Source organism: Stomoxys calcitrans, chromosome 3 (assembly GCF_963082655.1).
Source record: "Stomoxys calcitrans chromosome 3, idStoCalc2.1, whole genome shotgun sequence".
NCBI lineage: Eukaryota > Metazoa > Arthropoda > Insecta > Diptera > Muscidae > Stomoxys > Stomoxys calcitrans.
The window spans coordinates 176,957,245-176,980,036 of NC_081554.1; the positions used below are offsets into that span (position 1 = coordinate 176,957,245).

The 22,792-nt window shown below is 38.1% G+C and overlaps 1 protein-coding gene across 5 annotated transcripts in view; it reads right to left on the minus strand.

Moving 5' to 3' along the window:
• LOC106092631 (transcription factor HNF-4 homolog) overlaps nt 1-22,792 on the minus strand; it is a 139,937-nt gene that overhangs the window by 57,352 nt on the left and 59,793 nt on the right. Inside the window, exon 1 of one of the 5 annotated variants that reach the window (XM_059364525.1) lies at nt 17,349-19,185. The exons of the other annotated variants lie outside the window; for them this stretch is intronic. Coding sequence (XP_059220508.1) covers nt 17,349-17,445 — 97 coding nt within the window. The 5' untranslated portion in view covers nt 17,446-19,185. Of the gene's footprint in view, nt 1-17,348; nt 19,186-22,792 lie in introns of those variants that run through there. 5 annotated transcript variants of the gene reach the window in all.

Below are 22,792 nucleotides of genomic sequence, written 5' to 3' on the forward strand. Positions count from 1 at the left end.
TACCTTATCGTAAAGGAAATTTTCATACCTTTCCAACGATGTATAAAACATTTCTCAACTCGGATTCTATCTACTCTAAAATTCATTTACACTTCATTAAACTCTATATAAAAATGTCTATTTGTGAAATGGAACCTTATATGGGGCCTACACTAAAACATTGATAGATTTGCCCAGGGTTTACAATACAAATGTGTTAGAATAAAAAAAGGTCTCCTGCCAAAGTTTAAAAAAATTGGAATAAAAATATGTGTTTTAGAGCGAAAACACTTCGCATCGGCGTGCGTTTGTATAGTACCTACATCTATTTTTAATGTAAGCTGATGATTTTTGAATAAAAAGTAACCTAGAAATATACCTGCATATATATATATATTTGTGTTAAGATTTGATGCAGACAAATGTTACCTGTTTCGCTATGTCGAATTCCCAGGAAATCCACCGTATCAATGAATGTGAAAAAACCTACCCATAAAAAATTCATTGTCATTTTTTTTAACCAAATTCGAGTCCAGGTAAATAATTATAGAAGAGTAAGTAAAAAGAGGCACTTTGGACCCCTTTTTACGATTGCGTCTGATACCTGAAATGGGTCATTAATTGTGAATATATTGCATAAATATTTGAACAAAATCCAAATTTTCTTCATTATATTTTGTAGAGGCGTAAAGGACATTTATAAGTTATGGAAGTCATACTGAAGTATTCCACTCTTTCGAAAATTGTATGGGACATCAAAAATGATTCCAAATCATACACGGAGTCATTTAAGGAACTTGTTTACACTTTGGACCACATATATGGAATAAGGCTAAATAAAGACGCTTTAGACAAACTTGAAAAATTCTACAAATCATTTGAGAGAAGGTTGCCAGAATGTTCATTCGCAAAAATCAAGTTTTTCAAAATGTATGAGAAGTGGCTGAAATCGGATCTACTTATTGAAATTAAACCGCTGATTCCCGGCCGGCCTAGCAAAGCATACGACGAAGTTACGGAGAAAACCAAAAAGAAAAAACAAGAGGAACTATTGGCGGCACATCCGCCAAATTTAATAAAAGATACGTTCAAAACAGCATTGTTAAAAACACAACCAAAAAATGTTGGACGAATTGTCGATGTTTTACCATTAGCATCTCCGAAAAGGGTAAAGAGAATGGTAGAAAGTATTCCAACTCCAAAATCGACTACAGAATTCACGGAGGAAGATGCACTGGCCCTGATTTTGAACCTAGGCCTCTCAAGAAACAAATACTCAACAATGAGGAAGGCTCTTCGTGAAAAAGGATGGGGTTGTTTACCCTCAAAACATAAATTGTACAACACCAGGACGAAAATGGTGCCATCAAATATATACGTGGACGAATTAAAAGCAAGAGTGAAACTTGCTGATCTTGTTGAAAATACAGCTGTTAGAATTATTTCTAATTTTACTGAAGAACAGTTGAACACATGTAATAATTCCGAAGTGGTTTTGATCAGCAAATGGGGTTGTGATGGATCATCTGGATTTTCCGAATATAAGCAACAAACAGAAATAGATACCAACTTCGCATCAATTTTCATGGCATCATTAGTACCATTGAGAATGAGATTGTACAAGGACCAATCTTCATCATCGAAAGAAAATGCATTTCAAGATATATGGATAAATAGAACACCTGGGTCAAAATATTTATGTCGCCCAATTCGGTTTGAGTATACAAAGGAAGACCGGAACACAACACGATCTTTGGTGAACGAAATAAAGGAAGAAATTGCTGCATTACCCATGATTGTTATAAACCAATTGGGAAGAAATATAAAAGTTTCGTTTCAACTACAACTCACTATGATCGATGGAAAGGTGGCAAACGCATTAACTGGCGTTATGTCCAATTGGAGATGCAATATTTGTGGCAAGAAGAATGGGCAATTCGAGGACAAGTCTGATGAAAATTTAGTAAACGAAAATGCGCTCAATTTCGGTATTTCGCCCCTGCACTGTAGAATTCGATTCATGGAGTATTGTTTGCATTTATCGTATGACCTTAAATATCGGACTAGCCCTGGAAACCGCGATGTCTCTGCTAGAAACAACCAAGATCTTCACAAAATGAGGCAGGAAGAGAAGAATCGAATCCAGTTGGAGTTTAAACAAAAGGGACTTATAATAGATAAACCTCTTTACGGATACGGAAGCACAAATGATGGCAACTCGGCAAGGCGGTTTTTTGAGGACCCCGTATCGACATCTAAAATAACCGGTCTTGATGAACACTTGCTAAGACGATTCAAAGTGATTTTGGCTGTAATCAATAGCAAAAAGATGATAAATTCAACCAAATTTGAAGCTTATAGTAATGACACAAAAAACATTTTATCTGATTTATATTCGTGGAAAGCTTTAACACCGACAGTACATAAAGTCTTACATCATGGCAAGGAAATTGTGGAATACAACATACTTCCGTTAGGAGAACTTACAGAAGAAGCTCAGGAATCCCGTAATAGAGATGTTAAACAGTTCCGGCTTTTCAATACCCGAAAGAGCACCAAATTTAACCAAAATTATGATTTACTTCAATATTTATTGTTATCGTCTGATCCGGTACTATACAGCATCAGAACTAAATGGCTACCAAAAATATGTGACGATATAGATAAGGACGATCCCGATGCCATTCAAATTAAAGAGCTTTTAAATTTTGATACCTTAGATTATTTGGTAGAGAATAAAATCAAATAATACAAAACTAAAATGCTTTTTTATTTTGGGAGTAGCTAATATACATATAAACGCACGCCGATGCGAAGTGTTTTCGCTCTAAAACACATATTTTTATTCCAATTTTTTTAAACTTTGGCAGGAGACCTTTTTTTATTCTAACACATTTGTATTGTAAACCCTGGGCAAATCTATCAATGTTTTAGTGTAGGCCCCATATAAGGTTCCATTTCACAAATAGACATTTTTATATAGAGTTTAATGAAGTGTAAATGAATTTTAGAGTAGATAGAATCCGAGTTGAGAAATGTTTTATACATTGTTGGAAAGGTATGAAAATTTCCTTTACGATAAGGTATGTTGCGTAAATATGGCTATAGTGTGTCATGTGCAATTAGGACAACAAAAACAAAATTTGGGAAATTCGACTTTTTTGAAAAATTGACTTTTTTATTGCCGGTTCCATAAAATGGAATAGAATAGAGATATTTCCATGATTCTTTTTGTGTTTTGTAGAAGAAGTGTTACCAAATAAAAGTTTATTTAACATCTTTGCAATAAAATGTGACGTAATACTTGTTTTTTAGCAATGAATATAGCACTACTTGAAAATTGACTTTTTTCAGTATTTTGATCGCTACGATCTCATTTATGGCTAGGATATGGCGAGACATACCTTAAAATGTTGGGAACATTTTAAGCTTTCATTTAAGTTCAAAAAAAGCGAAAAAATCCCCGTGGAACTTTTTTTCCAGTGAGAAACTTTTGAAGTTTAGTAAAAAAATTGGCCATTTTGGTCTTAAGATAACGGTGTTGTTTGATATCGAAATTAGCCAAATTAGCACTTAAAACTTTTCTTAATACCTCGACTTTGTGAAAATGGAAAGAAATGATAATGCTTTGACGGCCAAAGTTTGCGAAAACTTAAAGGAAATGGGAGTATCTTTTTTGAAAAATTTTGCAATTTTTTGACAAAAAAAATATTTTTCATATTGAAAACGATGCCATTTTTAAACCGCCAAAGATATTCACGTGATTCCTTTTGTATTTTATGCACACATATGCTGGCATAATTTGTGTGAAGTATGAAGTTTATAGCTTTAAAATTGACGGAGTTATTTAAAAAACACTGAAAAAAACCAAGGCCAAATTTTCATATTTTAAAATTAAACAATTCATAACTCCTTAACAGTACACGATGGCATGGTACTTTATGCATAAGTTTTTTAGATCTTGTCAAGCTCTTTCTCTAGAGTCCTAAATCATGTAAATCGGTTGAGTAGATCAAAAGTTATGGCCCCCAGAAGCTTGGAGAAGTCAAAAGTGGTCAACTTTCACACCCTGTAGCTCACCCTGTATTAAAGATATGGACCAACAACAGCACTTTTCTGAAAGCCTATGTCCTCCTCTACAAATGTCTAGAACATTTTGTATGGCTAAAATCAACAGATAAAAAGTTGTAGACTTATTTCCAATTTTTTTGCCATTTGGCCCACTGTGTGACGTCTAACTAGACACATGACAAATAACTATAAAATTATTGGGTTAGGTATAGCACGTGTGGAAATCTGAAAATTAATGCTCTATTTAATCTTTGGATGAGTTAGAGCTTTCGGTTTATTAGGCAGCTTTGAAAAATAAAAATTTTATAAAAATAAAATAGATTTTTTCATACCCTTCACAATGGGATGAGGAATTTTTCGAAAATTTTTGTTATCACATTCTGCTTGAATGATAATCGACTTAATTTTTATAGACGAGTCCTAATAGTGAAACTTTAAACAGCACCAAACAACTTGACCTAGGGATCTGAACATGAACGGGAAGGCCAAAATACTAGTGTAAGACGATTGGGCCAAAAAAATCTTCGGGATGGCGTAAAAATTGGAGAATCAACTTGTGGTCAAGTGTCTTTGAGTCCGCCCTTTCCGAAAAACCCGCCAAATATCTGGACCAAGGCACCCAATGTCCAAAAACCCCTAACCGGATATATGAACTAACTCAACTAGAGAAACAACTGAACAAATTAACACATTGAACTAACTGAACTAGGGAAGTAACTGCACAAGGGAACCAGTGAACATACTGAACAAGTAAACTAACTATATTAGTGAACAATCTTAACTGATAAACTGAACAAGTGAACTGGTGAACCAACTTAACTACTGAACTTAATAAACTGGTAAGCTAACTTAACTAGTCAACTAACAGAACTGGCGAACCAATTGAACTATAAAACTAGCTGAACAAGTCAACCCACTGTATTAGTGAACTAAATGAACTGACAATCTAACTAAAGTAGCAAACTAACCGAACTTATAGACTAGCTGAACTAGTGAACTAACTTACCGAACTATTGAACTAATTGAACAAGTGAACTAACTGAACTAGTAAACTAACATGAGTAGGGAACTAGCATAACTGGGGAACTAACTGAACCTATTAACACAAGAAACTAGTGAACTTACTGAGCTATGTAGGTGAACTAACTGAACTAGTGAACTAAATGAAATAGTGAAGCAACTAAACTTATCAACCAACTGAACTTGTGAACTAACTGAGCTGGTTAAGTAACTGAACTAGTGAACTAACTAAACTGGTAAACTCACTGAACTAGTAAACTAACTGTACTAGTGAATTTACCTAACTGATAAACTAATTGAACAAGTGAACTAACTGAACTGGTTAACTAACTGATCTAGTAAACTAACATAACTAGCGAACTAACTAAACTGAATAACCAAAGGAACTAGTGAAATAATTGAACAAGTTGACTAAATGAGCTATGTAAGTGAACCAACTGAACTAGTGAACCAAATGAAGTAGCGACGCAACTGAAATAGTCAACCAAATGAACTTATGAACTAACTGAACTGGTTAACCAACTGAACTAGTGAACTAACAGAACTGACTGAACTAGTGAACTAACTGAACTAGTGAATTAACCTAACTGATAAACTAATTGAATAAGTGAACTAACTGAACTGAACTTTGCAAGCTAACTTACTGAAGTAGTGAAGCAACTGAACTAGTGAACTAGTAAACTAGTTAACTAGCATATCTATTGAACTAACTGAACTAGTGAACTCACTGAACTAGTGAACTAACTAAACTGTTAACTAACTGAACTAGTGAACTTACTGAACAAGTGAACTAACTAACCTCGTGAATTAACTGAACTAGTGAACTAACTGAACTAGCAAACTTACTGAACTAGTGAATTAACCTAACTGATAAATTAATTGAACAAGTGAACTAACTAATTTATATAGCTTACTTACTGAACTTGTAAAGCAACTGAACTAGTGAACTAACTGAACTAGTAAACTAGCATATCTAGAGAACTAACTAAAGTAGTGAACTAACTGAACTGGTTAACTAGCTGAACTAGTGAACTAACTAAGCTGGTAAACTAACTGAACTAATGATCTAACTGAACTATCTGAATTGGAAAACCAACTTTAGTGAATTGATATGTTCCAAAAAGAGCTCCTACTTCCATAAACGTCATTACTTTACACCAGTTTTCCATGTCATTTACATACCTTATGTCTCAATGCAATTTTTAATTGTGCCTATGTTTTTGTTCATATTCTTTTAAAAGATTTTCAAGGTCTACGTGTCACTTAATCAACGCTAAACTAGTTTGTCTCCTTTTTTGTTGTTGTTGTTCTGATTCACTTCAATTTCCCTAATTACTCACTAAATGCTCTAAGCAATTACCACAAATGCAATCGGATGGACAATTAAATATTTAATAGTGGCGTTATAATTATTTTTTAATAATTTTTCTTTTCTATACAATTGGAGTTTTCTTTGCGTATAACAAACGCAAATGAAGTGGCGGACAATTAAGTGATTTTCAATTATTGAAAATTGGTTAAATGCCATGAAAAAAGTTGTGATGTCAAAAGGAAGCAAAAAACTAAACCGACAAGTGATTGGGTTATTATTGTATTAAATACTACAATAATTTTTGCATACATATACAAGGAGAAAAACTTGGAAAATTTCATAAGCATAATTATTTGAGAAAAACAATTAAGGCATTACTTAATTAAGGGTTATATGAGCATTACTAATAGTTCATATACAACCAGAATTATATTTTTATAAAACATTTTACCAAAAAAAAAAAAAAAAATATTTATATAGAATACTACCGAAACGGGCCCGCTCCCCCCCGCGCCTTCTTTAACTCTCTAATATCTTTTAAGAGTGGGGACACTTCGTCCTGAATATGGATATCGAATTCGTGTCACTGTAAGCTATGTCTCCCTATGACGCTAAACACCTGCATTCGAGTCCTGGCGGGAACATCGGACAAAATTTAAAGCGGTGGTTATCCCTCTTATACTCGTTTTCTAGTCTACAATATCTTTCAATTGATACCAATATTGTGCCTATCGGTCCACTTTTGGTTTTGGGCGGCATTTTTGTGGTAAGGGGGAGAGTCCGCCCCCCTCCGATATCAACCAATTATATAGCCTATATTTCCTTCCAGATCTACCAATACAAACTGGGAAAATTTTAAGAAAATAGGTTTAGCTGTTTTTGATTCTAGAGAACAAACAAACAAATCGAGTCCCATGTAGTCATACTGCGATCTGATTTTTTACGCCAAATTCGTAATCTACTCCCGAGTACCTTTCATTTGAGCCCCATATTGACATGAACGTTCAATTTGTCTGTTTGGGGGAATTTTGGGGTTGGGGAGGCCCTATGGGTACTTAGACTCAACTTTTAATACCATATTTGTATTCTACTCTCCAACACCTTTTATTTGATTCTAATATTGTCCCGATCGCTCCACCTTTGATTTTGGTGTTTTGGCATAAATGGGAGGGTCCGCTCCCTTCCGATATCAAAATATTATATAGCCTATGTTTCCGTCCAGACCAAACTACACAATCTGTGAAAATTTTAAGAAAATCGGTTCTGCCAATTTGAGTTAATACGGAACAAACAAACAAAAACACAAATTGATTTTTATACCCACCAACAGAGGAGCGGGGTAAACTTGTCTAGTCATTCCGTTTGTAACGCCTCGAAATATTCGCCTAAGACTCCATAATGTATATATATTCTTGATCGTCTAGACGTTCTAGGCCGATCTAACATGTCCGTCCGTCGGTCGAAATCACGATAGCGGTCGAACGCGTAAAGCTGGCCGCTTGAAATTTCGGTATTTGGTGTTTTGGCATAAGGGGGAGGGTCCGGCCCCTCCGATATTAGAAAATTATATAGCCTTTGTTTCCTTTCAGACCAAATTACGGAATTTATGGTGAAGGAATCCTTGAGGAGCTTCAAACCGTTTAAGTCACCTGGACCTGATGGAATATTTCCGGCATTACTACAAAAAGAGGCCGACTATATGGCGCCTCGTCTGGCCAAAATTTTCACAGTGTGCCTATGACTTGCATATATTCCGAAAGCCTGGCAGGCGGCAAGGGTGGTGTTTATACCCAAGCCCGGAAAGGCAAGTTATGCGACACCAAAGGCCTACAGATACATGGAACGTATTGTGGACACCATGATAAAGAGTAGGACATCCAGCAAAATGCTCAAATACAATCAGCATGGCTATATCAAGGGAAGGTCCGTGGAGACTGCCCTGCACGAGGTTGTGCATAAAATAGAAGAATCCTTCGATGCCAAAACGTACACACTGGCGGTATGCATTGACATCGAGGGGGCTTATAACAACGTGCGGACCGACACACTGATCCAATCCTTAGACCATTACCGGGTGGACCCGGTCCTTAGAGACTGGGGGCATTTTATCGCCACTCCTATGGGTGACCACCATAAATGACCTATTACGGATGCTGACTGAGGAGGGATTTGAAACCGTCTGCTATACAGACTATGTTATAATACTTCTTAGGGGTAACAATCCGAACCAGCTATGCAGATAGGCCGAAGGGTCTTGTATATGACATATGACTGGGCTAGACCCAGAGGTCTCAATGTTAACCCAGAGAAGACTAAAATATGCCTGTTCACGAGGAAGACGAAGGTGGGCCAATTTAACGCACCACGTTTCCTCAATAAGACGATTTCGATATCTAACAAGGTCAAATACTTAGATGTGATCTTGGGCAGGAAACTGAATTGGAAGTGTCACATTCAGGAGCGTACTGAGAAGTCTCACAGATGTTGAGCACAATGTAGACGGGCCGTAGGCTCGAAATGGGGCCTGAATCCGAAGATAGTCTACTGGCTCTACAGGAGCGTGATTAGACCAATTCTTACTTATGCCTCAGTAGTTTGGTGGACTGTTATGGAGAAAAAGTGCAACATAAGGACCATACAACAGGTACAGAGAACATGTTGTCTTGGCATAGGTGGAGCGATGAGGACCACGCCCACTAGGGCAATGAAGACTATTCTAGATATCCGACCCATTGACATACAGATTAAGTGTGAGGCAGCCACTGTGGCTATAAGACGGATGGGAGCACCTAATACCATCGCGGTATAATCGAGGCGACGATAGGAAACCTGGAAGGAAGGGAAGAGATTTCCAATCGGATACCTGAGATGAACCTTGGAGTCGAGTGCGAGGCACTGCTGCCATCGGCACAGTCTTGGATTGCCGGAACCCTAGTATTGTCATCTGGAAGATCATATTACACGGATGGACCAAAGCTAGAGGACAGAGTGGGCCTGGGGTTTACATTGAGAACCCAGGGACTGAGATCCGCTTTAGACTGCCTGACCATAATACCGTCCTGTAAGCGGAGATCCGGGCGATCGTGAGGTGGTGTGGTGCTTACGCGAGGACGTCGAGTGTGAACATCTTTACCGACAGTAAAGTTGCCATAAGGGCAATAACAACAAGGTCGGTAAGGTCACAAACAGTCTTGCAGTGTAAGAAGGAGATTAACGCCTTCTATGAGAATGGCAAAATCCGTATCGTTTGGGTGCCGGGCCATAACGGAGTAAGGGGAAATAAAAGGGCAGACGATTTGGCGTTGAAGGCCAGAGGACTGCCGTCAATAAACTTGTTTAACCCAAAGCCTTTCGGGTCGATGCATACCGAGTTAAGAGAGTGGGCGACGAATGCGCATGCAACATTGTAGAACAGCGAAACGGTCGATAGGACGCTGAAAATCCTATGGGGGATCCATATCGTGGAAAGACGAGGCTATTACTGAAAGGAAGCAAGAAGGAGGTCAGTATAGCTATTGGTATCATAACGGGACTCACTTATGTAAAATCGTTGCGGCAAGTGTTATCATGTATGGGGCATGCGGAAAAGATGATGAGACGTTGGAGCATTTCCTTTATCATTGCCCGGCTTTCGCGTCTAACAGATACCGGCACTTAGGTGGAGACACAATACGAGACATGAACCAACTTAGGTGAGTGGTATTGAAAACAATTAAGGATTTTGTAAGCAGCACGGAACTCCTAACTTAAAATTTTCTTTTTAGAGGTTACTTTAAAGCGCACCTTAAGCCGATTACTGGCTTAGGTGTATGTGGCGAATTAATATCTCCACCCTCTTTTCAACTTAACCTGACCTAACCTAATATTGATGTAGGTTGTTGGAGATGGACCATACTGGTTCAGATTTATATATAGCTCCCATATAAAACGATCTCCCGATTGGACTTTTTGAGCCCCTGGAAGCTGTAATTTTTGCACGATTTGGCTGCCTTATGACTTCCAATAATTGTGCCAGTAAACGGTACGAAACGGTCTATAGCCTGATATAGCTCCCTTATAAACCGATCTCCCGATTTGACTCCTTGAGCCCTCACAAGACGCAATTTTTGTCCGATTTTGCTGAAATTGAGCATGTAGTGTTCTGTTATGACTTTCAACAACTGTGTCTAGTACGGTCCAAATCGGTCTATAACCTGATATAGCTCCCATGTAAACCGATCTCCCGATTTGAGGTCTTAACCCCTAACAAGACGCAATTTTTTTCCGATTTGGCTGAAACTTTGCATGCAGTGTTTTGTTATGACTTTCAACAACTGTGCCTAGTACGGACCAAATCGGTCTATAACCTGATATAGTTCCCATATAAATCGATCTCCCCATTTGACTTAATAAGCCGTTACAAGCCGCAATTTTCGTCCAAATTAGCTGAAATTTTGCATGTGATGCTCTGCTATGACTTTCAACAACTATGCCTAGTACGGTCCAAATCGGTCTATAGCCTGATATAGCTCCCTTATAAACCGATCTCCCGATTTGGCTTCTTTTGCCCTTAAAAGCCGCAATTTTTGTCCAATTTGACTGAATTTTTGCATGTGATGTTCCGTTATGACTTCCAACAACCGTGCCAATATACGGTGCAAATCGGTCTATAGCCTGATATAGCTCCCATACAAACCGATCTACCGATCTGACTTCTTGAGCCCCTGGAAGCGGCAACTTTTGACCGATTTGGCTGAAATTTTGCATGTGATTTTCCGTTATGACTTCCAACAACCGTGCCAATATACGGTGCAAATCGGTCTATAGCCTGACATAGCTCCCATACAAACCGATCTCACGTTTTGACTTCTTGAGCTCTTACAAGCCGCATTTTTGTCCGATTTGGCTGAAATTTTACATGAAGTGTTCTGTTAAGACTTTCAACAACTGTGCCTAGTAAGTTCCAAATCGGTCTATAACCTGATATAGCTCCCATATAAACCGATCTACCGATTTGACTTCTTGAGCCCCTGGAAGCGGCAATTTTTGTCCGATTTGTCTGAAACTTTGCATGCAGTGTTCTGTTATGACTTTCAACAACTGTGCCTAGTACGGTCCAAATCGGACTATAACCTGATATAGCTTCCATATAAACCGATCTACCGATTTGACTTCTTCAGGCCTTGGAAACGGCAATGTTTGTCCGATTTGTCTGAAACTTTGCATGCATTGTTCTGTTGACTTCTTGATCCCTTACAAGCCTAAATTTTTGACCGATTTGGCTGAAAGTTTGCATTAAGTGTTCCGTTATGACTTTCAACAACTGTGCCTAGTACTGTCCAAATCGGCCTATAACCTAATGTAGCTCCCATATAAACCGATCTCCCGATTTGACTTCTTGATCCCTTACAAGCCGCACTTTTTGTCCGATTTGGCTCAAATTTTGCATGTGGTATTCTGTTAAGACTTTCAACAATTCTGCCTAGTACGGTCCAAATCGCTCTATAACCTGATATAGCTCCCATGTAAACCGTTCTCTCGATTATCCTTGTTCGGTTTAATTTTTGCTGTTTTTTTTTTTTAATATTTGCAGAATATTCGGCCCGGCCAAACTTAGTACGCTTTTGCTTGTTTTCAATTACATAAGAAGTGTTACTTGTCCAATTCACCCCTAAATAATAGACTTAGTGAAAATACTTTTCCAATCGCTTGATTGCCATATCGATTATCATTCAATGGAAATGCTGTACCAATCAGCTGATTGACATATTGATTAATATTACCAGATTACGAAAATAATCATTAGCTATGTATATGGCATGCTAAGCGAAAACAGGTGATTAAACCAAATCTACTGGCATCATCAATAATTGTTGCTATTGCGTGGAGAGTGGGTGGTTTATTAAACACCAATAACCTTGAGAGAGGGGAAAATAAAACAAAGAAGCTTTTCAGTTGCGATTAGTTAACACGTGTACTCATATGTGAAGCGAGTAACTGCTGTATAGCAGATATAGGAAACTATCTATGATTGGTTTTCATTTATAGCCCACCAGTTGAGAAGAGTTCAGCTTGGAGGCCAAACTGTATATTATCTCTAGCACTCATTTGTGACAAACATTCACTTAAAATGTTACAATTGAATGCTTGAATGTTACCCCATTCAAATGTTATCGCATAAAAACTTCTAAAATTTTTGATATATTAGAAATCTCATGTTAGTTTTTCTCACGTGAATGGAAAAAAGGTGTTTGTCCTGATAACGTGTTGGCTTTGTCGTCAGCCCAAGCCGAAAACTGAGGTAAACAATATCCCATGCAAATAGTAATGGTAATTATAGGAATTTCCCTTTTAAAAATTATAACTATTTACCTTCAAAAATATTAAAATAAGACCACACGCTGAGGCAATAACCCCTTTCAAAATTAATTAATTAATTCCCTAGTTTGATATCTAAGAATTTTGTGCGTCTAAAAAATGTCTATAAAAGTTTAATTTAATTATTTTTGCCATTGCTATCGTCTAGGCGGTTTATCCACCGCCTAGAGAAAATGACGTCTAGACGAATGACAAATAACTACAAAATTATTGTGTAAGGTATGGCATGTGCGGAAATCCGAAAATGAATGCTCTATTTAATCTCTGGATGAGTTGGTGCTTTTGGTTTCATTAGTCAGCTGTGAAAAAAGAAAAACACCAGTCATAGAAAAACACCACCTCCAAAATTTCAGCCAAATCGAGTAATAATTGCGCCTTCCACAGGCACATAAAGTCCAACTGGGAGATCGGTTTATATGGCAGCTATATCAGGCTATATACCGTTTTAAATCATACTTGGAACAATTGTTGGAAGTCTTAGCAAAACGACATATGCAATATTTCAACCATATTGTATAAGAATTGCGCCCTCTAGAAGCCCCAGAAGTCTAATCGAGAGATCGGTTTATGTGGTGTCTATATCAGGATATGGACTGATTTAGACTATACATGACACAGTTGTTGGAAGTCCAAAAAAAAAAACACTTCATGCAAAATTTCGGCCAAAACGGATAAGAATTGCGGCCTCTAGAAGCTCAAGAAGTCAAGACCCAAGATCGGTTTATATGGCAGCTACATCAGGTTATGAACCTATTTGAACCATACTCAGCACAGTTGTTGGAAGTCATAACGACAGACGTCACCCAAAATTTCAGCCAAATCGGATAGGAATTGCGCCATCTAGAGGCTCAAGAAGTCTAGGCGTGAGATCAGTTTATATGGCGCCTATATCAGGTTATAAGATGATTTAGACCTTACTTGGCACAGTTGTTGGGAGTCATACCAGAACACTTCATGCAAAATTTCAGCCAAAACGGATAAGAATTGCGGCCTCTAGAAGCTCAAGAAGTCAAGACCCAAGATCGGTTTATATGGCAGCTACATCAGGTTATGAACCTATTTGAACCATAATCAGCGCATTCGTTGGAAGCCATTACACACGTCATGTAAAATTTCAGCCAAATCGGATAGGAATTGCGCCATCTAGAGGCTCAAGAAGTCTAATCGGGAGATCAGTTTATATGGCGCCTATATCAGGTTATAGGATGATTTAGGCCATACATGGCACAGTTGTTGGGAGTCATACCAGAACACTTCATACAAAATTTCAATCAAATCAGATAAGAATTGCGCCCTTAAGAAGCTCTAGAAGTCAAGACCCAACGTGGGTTTATATGGCAGCTGTATCAGATTATCAACCGATTTAAACCATACTAAGCAGAGCTGCTGGAAAGCATAACAAAACACTTTATGCCAAATTTCAGCCAACTCGTATAAGAATTACGCTCTCTAGTGGCTCAAGAAGTCAAGATTCAAGATCGGTTTATATGGCAGCTATATCAAAACATGGACCGATATGGCCTATTTACAATCCCAACCGACCTTGACTAATAAGAAGTATTGGTGTAAAACTTCAAGCGGCTAACTTTATTCCTTCTAAAACCTAGCGTGCTTTCGACAGACAGACGGACGACAATATATTGGGTTGCCCAAAAAGTAATTGCAGATTTTTTAAAAGAAAGTAAATGCATTTTTAATAAAACTTAGAATGAACTTTAATCAAATATACTTTTTTAACACTTTTTTTTCTAAAGCAAGCTAAAAGTAACAGCTGATAACTGACAGAAGAAAAAATGCAATTACAGAGTCACAAGCTGTGAAAAAATTTGTCAACGCCGACTATATGAAAAATCCGCAATTACTTTTTGGGCAACCCAATATGTTCCGATTTGAACCAAAAACTTATAAGTACAAGTCATTGTTCAATTGTGTATAAAAAAATATTGATCTTATGAGTAGCTATATCTAAACATAAACCCATCTGAACCATACACGACACGGATGTCAAAAAGCCTAAAGTCACAGTGTAAAATTTCAAAGAAATCGGGTTATAAATGCGTCTTTTATGGGGCCAAAACTTCAAATCCAGATATCGGTCTATATGCCAGCTATATCCAAATCTAGACCGATCTGAGCCAAATTGAAGAAGAATGTCGGGGGGCTTAACTTAACTCACTGTCCCAAATTTCGGCGACATCGGACAATAAATGCGCCTTTTATGGACCCAAAACTTTAAATCGAGAGATCGGTCTATACGGCAGCTATATTCAAATCTGGACCGATCTGGCCCAAATTGAAGAAAGATGTCGAATGACTTCACTTAACGCACTGTTCCAAATTTCGGAGAAATCGGACAATAAATGCGTTTTTTATGGGGCCAAGACTTCAAATCGAGATATCGGTCTATATGGCAGCTATATCCAAATATGAACCGATTTGGGCCATGTTTCAGAAAAATGTCGGAGAGCCTAACACAACTCACTGTCCCAAATTTCAGCCAATCCGGATAATAAATTAGTCTTTTATGGTTCAAAAACCTTAAATCGAGAGATCGGTCCATATGGTAGCTATATCCAAATCTGGACCGATTTGGGCAAAGTTTCAGAAAAATGTCGAAGGGCCGAACACAACTCACTGTCCCAAATTTCGGCGAAATCGGATAATAAATGCGTTTTTTTTTTTTTGACCAAAAACCTTAAATCGAGAGATCGGTCTATATGGCAGCTATATCCACATCCGCACCGATTTGGGCCACATTGAAGAGGGATGTCGAAGGGCTTAACTTTACTCACTGTCCCAAATTTAATAAATAATAAATAATAAATTCGTCTTTTATGGCCCTAAAACCTTGAATCGAGAGATCGGTCCATATGGCAGCTATATCCAAATTTGGACCGATCTGAGCCAAATTGAAGCAAAATGTCGAAGGGCTTAACTTAACCCACTGTCCCAAATTTCGGCGAAATCGGATAATAAATGTGGCTTTTATGGGCCTTAGACCTTAAATCGCAGGATCGGTCTATGTGGCAGCTATATCCAAATCTGGACCGATCTAGGCCAAATTGAAGTAGGATGTCGTAGGTAGGAATTAGGGCCTAATGCAACTCGCTGTCCCAAATATCAGCGAAATTGGATAAAAATGTGGCTTTTATGTGCCCAAAACCTTTAATAGAGAGATAGATCTATATGGTAGCTATAGCCAAATCTGGACCGATCTGAGACAAATGGAAAAATAATGTCGAAGAGCCTAACACAACTCACTGTCCCAAATTTCGGCGAAATCGGACAATAAATGCGCCTTTTATGGGCCCAAAACCTTAAATCGAGAGATCAGTCTATATAGCACCTATATCCAATTGTGGAGAGATCTGGGCCAAATTGAAAAAGGATATCGAAGGGCTTATACAACTCACTGTCCTAAATTTTGGCAAAATCGGCTAATAAATGTAGCTTTCATGGGCCTAAGACTCTAAATCGCCGGATCGGTCTATATGTCCAAATCTGGACCGACCTAGGCTAAATTGAAGTGGGATGTCGAAGAAGATAATAAATGTGACTTTTATGGGCCTAAGACCCTATATCGGTGGATCGGTCTATATGGGAGCTATATCAAGATATAGTCCGATATAGCCCATCTTCGAACTTAACCTGCTTAAGGGCCAAAAAAAAGAATCGGTGCAAAATTTCAGCTCAATATCTCTATTTTTAAAGACTGTAGCGTGATTTCAACAGACAGACGGACATGGCCAGATCGTCTTAGATTTTTATGGTGATCAAGAATATATATACTTTATATGGCCGAAAATGGATATTTCGATGTGATGCAAACGGAATGACTAAATGAATATACCCCCATCCTTCGGTGGTGGGTATAAAAATTTTGTTAAATTTTATTTTTATAAATAAAAATTTGTTTCCATAGAATTTTTTTTAATTTTATTTTTTTCTTGAATTTTTGGGGAATTTTTTTATTCATCACCATAGGATGGGGAGGGTATACGAATCTAGTCATTCCGAAGATATTCTCCCCAAAATTTGCACAGACACCTCTTATGGATGTAGGTCGTTGGGGATTGCATATAGGCCATATCGTTTCGGATTTATATATACCTCCCATATATGTTAACCGATCTCCATATTTGATTTCCTAAGCTCCCAGGTGAAACAATTTTTATCCGATTTGGCTAAAATTTTGCACGCGGTGTTTTGTTAAGTCTTCCAAAGCCCGTGTGCAATATTGCGCAAATCTTATCTAGCTCCCATATAAACCGATCACCTAATTAGTCTTCTAAGGTACCAAGAAGCTTGGGGTTTTGCTTGATTGTGCAGAAATTTGGCGCGTAAAGTACACGTATTTGTTGCAGAATCCAAGGTGGCGGGTTCCCAATATTCAGCCCGGCCGAACTAAGCTCATTTTTCCTGTTTTTTTTTTTTTTTTTTGTTTTTTTTTTGTTTTTAAATTTTGAAATTTCTTAAATATGTTGGGCTAACATAAATTTTTACTCTTATCATTATTTTGTTTCTTCTCTTAATCTCACAGATTTTATCTGTTTATGTGTTTTTATGATATTTTTGTGTGCTAGACCAAGCTATCATATACAATATTTACCTATCATATGCAACAGATTATCATCAAACATGTAGGTGTCATCGAAACCACTGCTGGTGATTAGCTCCGTTTTCATTTTGAGAATGTTGGTAAACATTGGTGCGAGTGAGAGAGAGAGAGAGACGGAGAGAGGGTTGAACAACTCTGGGAGTCTGCGAGAATATGTAGTTGGCAATTTTTTGGCAACAATGATGTTGTTGTAATAGTTTCTTTCTTTCTTTCTTTTCTTTTTGTTTCTTCACTTTTTTTTAATAAAAAAAAAAACACTTTTATTTGTTTTTGTATATTTTGCTAATGCAAAAAAAAACCCAACAACAAACACTTAAAAACACCAACAAATTGATTTCCAAATAGAAATCACCTTATCCACCGCTGCAGACATCCATAGAGGTAAGCAAACTTGCACGCATATTACTATGACGTGTGTTATTGCTGTTTGTTTGTTTTGTTGCTGTTATGTATTTAATTTAGTCTCTACTAGGAGTAGTTGTTGTAGTTGTTAGTGTATTTGGGGGAATTTTGTGAATATCATTTAGTTGGAGGCAGAGAGAATCGCAATTTTTTTTTTTTTTTTTTTTGCAAATCAACTTCATTCAGTTTGGGTTGTTGCTCTGACTGACTAGTTTTGATAGAGTAGAAGAAATTGGGGGTGATGGAGGAGGTGCCGGCTTTATGGCAATAGTATGTAGTGGCGGTGTTGTGTACACAATTGAAACTCTACGGGGCGCGCACACTTAAAGAACAGCAAATATTTAATTTCAATTTGAATATTTTTATTCTTTATTTGTTGTTTTGATTTTTTTTCTAAATATTTTTTCGCATTAATTTTTTCTTTGCTAAATTTTTTGTTTTTATTTCAAACACGTAGGTATAGTACATAAAATTTTTATTGATATAGGTATTTTTATTTTGTTGAGCTTTCTTTTAGAATTTTTGCTTTTTCTATTGATTTTATTTTAGCGAAAAACAAAAAATAAATCACTTTTCACTTGTTATGGTTTGTTGACACTGAATTGCGGCGTTTTTATTGGTGGTAATGATGGTCATCGATGTTCGACCAAAGCGTGACTTTAATTTTGTTGTGGTCTTAATTTTCTTTTAATAGCTTTTCTAGCTATTAAATTTTTTTTAATTTTTCACCAAATTTTTGTCACCGATATTGTATTTTGTTTTATGGTTTTAACCGCCGATATATGATTGACAGTAGTCGGTTGATTGCCGATTGTTCTCCCACGTTAATGTGATGCACATGGACGATAATGGATTTGGTGGGGCACGTACATCAAACAATACAAAACGGAACGATCATTATGTTCTAACGTAAAATACCGACTAAACCTGCAAATATTGTCGCGGCACATACTAAACCCTATTCTACTAAGATCGCATTATAATGCCCGTGCCGTCGCTGCTGCCGCCGCTTACAATGGATGAATGTTTGCTGACTATTATTACTGTTGTTGTTGCTCTTATTAATTGTTATTATTATTATTGCTGTGGCTAATTTTTTTTAAATTTGCTATTATTTTTGTTGTTGTCCAAGAATTGGTTGTCCGTCAATCATGACAACAACAACCTTTTGAAAAAAAAAATGTTAACACCAAAAAAGAAAACAACAACACCAGCAGCGATTACACTTTTGACACATGCCATGCAACAACACTTCGTTCGGGCACAAACACGCACACTCACACTCGCAAGTCAGTTAGTCAGCAGCAGTTGGCCTAACTAACATCAGCGTTCCTTCGCACCACTTAAGTTATTCTACTAAATTGACCGTCTTCGGTCGATACTTCGCCAACTACCAATCACTCGGTCAACCCAACAGCAGTAGCAGCACTCTCACCATCTATTGCAGCAGCAAGCAACAGCGGCTGCGATGATCGCCGTCTCTATCACTAAACAACAACAACAATACATGCCTTAGAATGCCGGTGTCCACAGTACTGGCCCCCAAAACGAAATATTCAAATAACCGAAAAACGAAGAGCCGGCTGAGTATGTGAGAATAACAATTTTTGTGTGTTTTTTGGGGGAGGAGGAGAAACAGTGTTGTCAAGTGAGTGGCAATACATAGAAACACAATGAAATTGTTCGTTTTTTATCCAAATGCTTAAGGAAAAATGTGGGGAAATAATTTGTTTCTAGGGACTTAAGAATTCAACTGAAGAAATTGGAGGAAGGGATTTAAAATATATGGAAGTTATGAAGCTATCTAACCTATCTATCTTTTCGTTTTAAATAAATATACCTCAACCAGAGTGGCAAAAGTGCTTCGACAATTAGTTCAGATGCATGCAAAATTGTAAAGATCTTAAAGGGGAATATTTTGGAAAAAATAAAGCGAATTTCGATGATTAATATTTGTTTTTGTTCTCTAATCTTTAAATATAAAAGGCAACCCTCGTATAAGCCTATCTCCCGATATCATTTATTGAACTTCCAAAGTGTGCAATAATCATTCGACTTGAATGAAATTTTACACTTGGTATTTTGTTATAAAATCCGACAACTATGCTAGATAAGGGTTTTCGTCCATTGTGATATTCAACAACTATTAAGTACACTGAAAAAAAACTGTCCCAACTTTAAAGATTCGAGCCAATGATTAGCAAACTTAATTTAAAGATGAGAACGCCGCTTCAATGGCCTAACAAATGGGAGGTTAAGATGCTAAGCCAAAAAAAATATTTTTCCAAAAAATAATAATTGGACAGTAAACTATGAAGTAATATAAGAATTAATCAGCGATCAAAATTTAAAACGGATAATCATGTTAGTTACGTTAGTAAATGGGAAATTTAATTTAAAGATACCATATTTATTTAAAAGTTTCCTACGAATAAAGAAAAATCGTTAATTTTCGGCCAACTTTTTTTTCAGTATAAAGCCCACATCGAAACCTGATTTGTCTATCTCTATTTTTTTGTGTATTTTTTCTCTGCATTCATAAAATTGGCAATTGGTTTACCTTAGAGGGGATACCTGTTTAAGGTTTAAAATTTGTCATAACTACCGCAACATTGGCATCACTGTCGAGAATATCAACGACGTTAAGAAGACGGCAATTCGAGAACTTGATTAAGAGAGTGAGAGAATGCGAGTGACAGTAGAAAGCAATCGGTATATAGTCGCAATTGGCTTCTCTATTTTTTTGCTTTTCTACTATGTATGGTAAGCTAGTGCAATTTGTTATTGGCGTAGCTAATGTGTTTGTTGGCTGGCGGGATGGATTGCTGGCTGGCTGCCTGCCTGCTTGATTACTTGGTTGCTTGTTTTAATAGCTTTGAAATCGTAAAAAAGAAGAAAATGATATGTCTTATCAACAAACACAAACTTAATCAGTTCTACATAAATAGCCTGAATTTTGTTGACACGTAATGTCTAGGTGTATGTAACACAAGTCTGGCGGAGCTGCTGCTATTAATGCAGTCTGCCGAGAGCGACGCTCAGTCGCTGTTCGGCTTATCTCAACAGGTAATGTTTAATAATAACAATAATTTTTTTATTATTATTATTTTCATAATAGCATTTCAAGCTGAACATAACATTTTTCTGGTTGGCAAAAAAAGACATAACTAAATGCGTAAAAATTTTTTCATAGGACAAAAATATGAAATGAGAGGAAGAAGAATATGCAGCTGTTAAGGACCATCATATGTTGATCGATATCCAATTCATTGTTATCGAATCGAAGATGGCAAATATTATGGAAAATAGGATTTTAAAGGGGCCTGGTTTTTTTGCTTTTATTTGTTTTTAATAATAAGGGGCAAAATTAGGGATCTGTTATTCCAGCATTTAGAATAACCATTTATTTAATGTTAAGTAAAAAGTCTTCCTTCAAAGAAAATGTTTCCTTAAAAAATTTGGAAACTTGTCCATCTTTAAATTAAGTTCCACAAAACTTAAAAATCAATCCCATGGCAGCCGGTTGTACGTACCGGATTGACCCGATGGAATCTTCATCGGCAAGGGCTGCCGCCTCAGTGTACGTGTTCGTCTTTTTTCGTCATGGGAGAGGCACATCCCGGAGTGCCTTCTCCGTATGCTTTTGGTCCGTGCCGGGATTGAAAAGAACCCCGGACCCTGGTTCTGTTCCGTTTGCCAGAACCGCCTTCATCATCGGTCAGTGTCGGTGAGGTGTAACAGGTGCTTGGAGTGGGTACATTTCCGTTCTTGCTCTGGCCTAACTTCGCTACGGGAGTATAGTCATACTGGCTATGTCGCTAGGTGCTGTGCGAACACAGCCAGCAGTGGGTCACAAGCGTCGCCGTCGTCGCCTTCGGCGTCCTCGTCGTCGGACTATGTGACCCCCCCGACCTCTCCCGTACGGCAATTTATGCAAAGACAGCACCCTAGCCCTACTATTGCCAGGCCAGTGTCGGGAAATGTATCGTTCCTGCAGTTAAACTGCAATGGACTGCGAGGCAAGATTGATGAGATTGTGGATTTTATGAATCGGAAGAGCATATCGGTCGCAGCGATCCAGGAGACAAAGCTGACTAACACCTGCAGCTTGCACAGTTGTCACGGCTACAATGTGCTACGTAAGGATCGCTCAAGGAATGGAGGTGGGGGATTGGCCTTCGTTATACACCATTCCGTGCAGTATAGACCTATCTCGCCTGCGCTTGACGCTAGTGACCCATACATGGAATGTATGGGGGTAGCAGTCAAGTCTGGTACTGCCGAGATAGAGATATACAACGTGTATATACCGCCGGTTGGCAGCTGTGTCCCGATTAATGGCCAGGCCTACAGCCCCGACATAAGTGGGTTGCTATCTGGCCATAGTCGTCTGGTTCTGGGGGATTTCAATGCACATCACTCGTCATGGCATTCTCCCCTAGGCAACGACCAGCGTGGCATAGCTTTGGCAGAGCAGATAGATAGCTCCACGTTTTGCACGGTGAATGAGGATGCCCCCACTAGGATTACGAGGAGGTGCAGCAGCTCGCCAGACATCTCAATCGCATCCCCTGATCTCCTGAGTGACGTATCCTGGCAAGCCGTCATCTCTTTGGGGTCAGACCACCTCCCCATAATCCTCACCATCGACCGACCACCCGACTTCATAACCTCTGAGCGCCGAACGTTCATCAACTATAAGAAGGCCAATTGGACTGGCTTCAGAGAGTATACCAATCGCCGCTTCAATGAACTGCCACCCCCCTCTGATGTGCTTGTGGCCGAGAGGAAATTCCGAGACATCATCAACGCAGCAGCCGCTCGCTTTATACCAGCCGGTCGAATACCGCAAGTGCGACCCAATTTCCCGGCGCAAGCAGTGGTACTCGCAGACGAGCGTGATGGGATTCGTGCTATGGACCCCGCTAACCCCAGAATCAGCGAGCTGAATCTGGAAATAAACAGGGTAGTCAACGAACATAAGCGGAATTTGTGGCTGGAACACTTGGAGCAATGTAACTTAGGCACCGGTG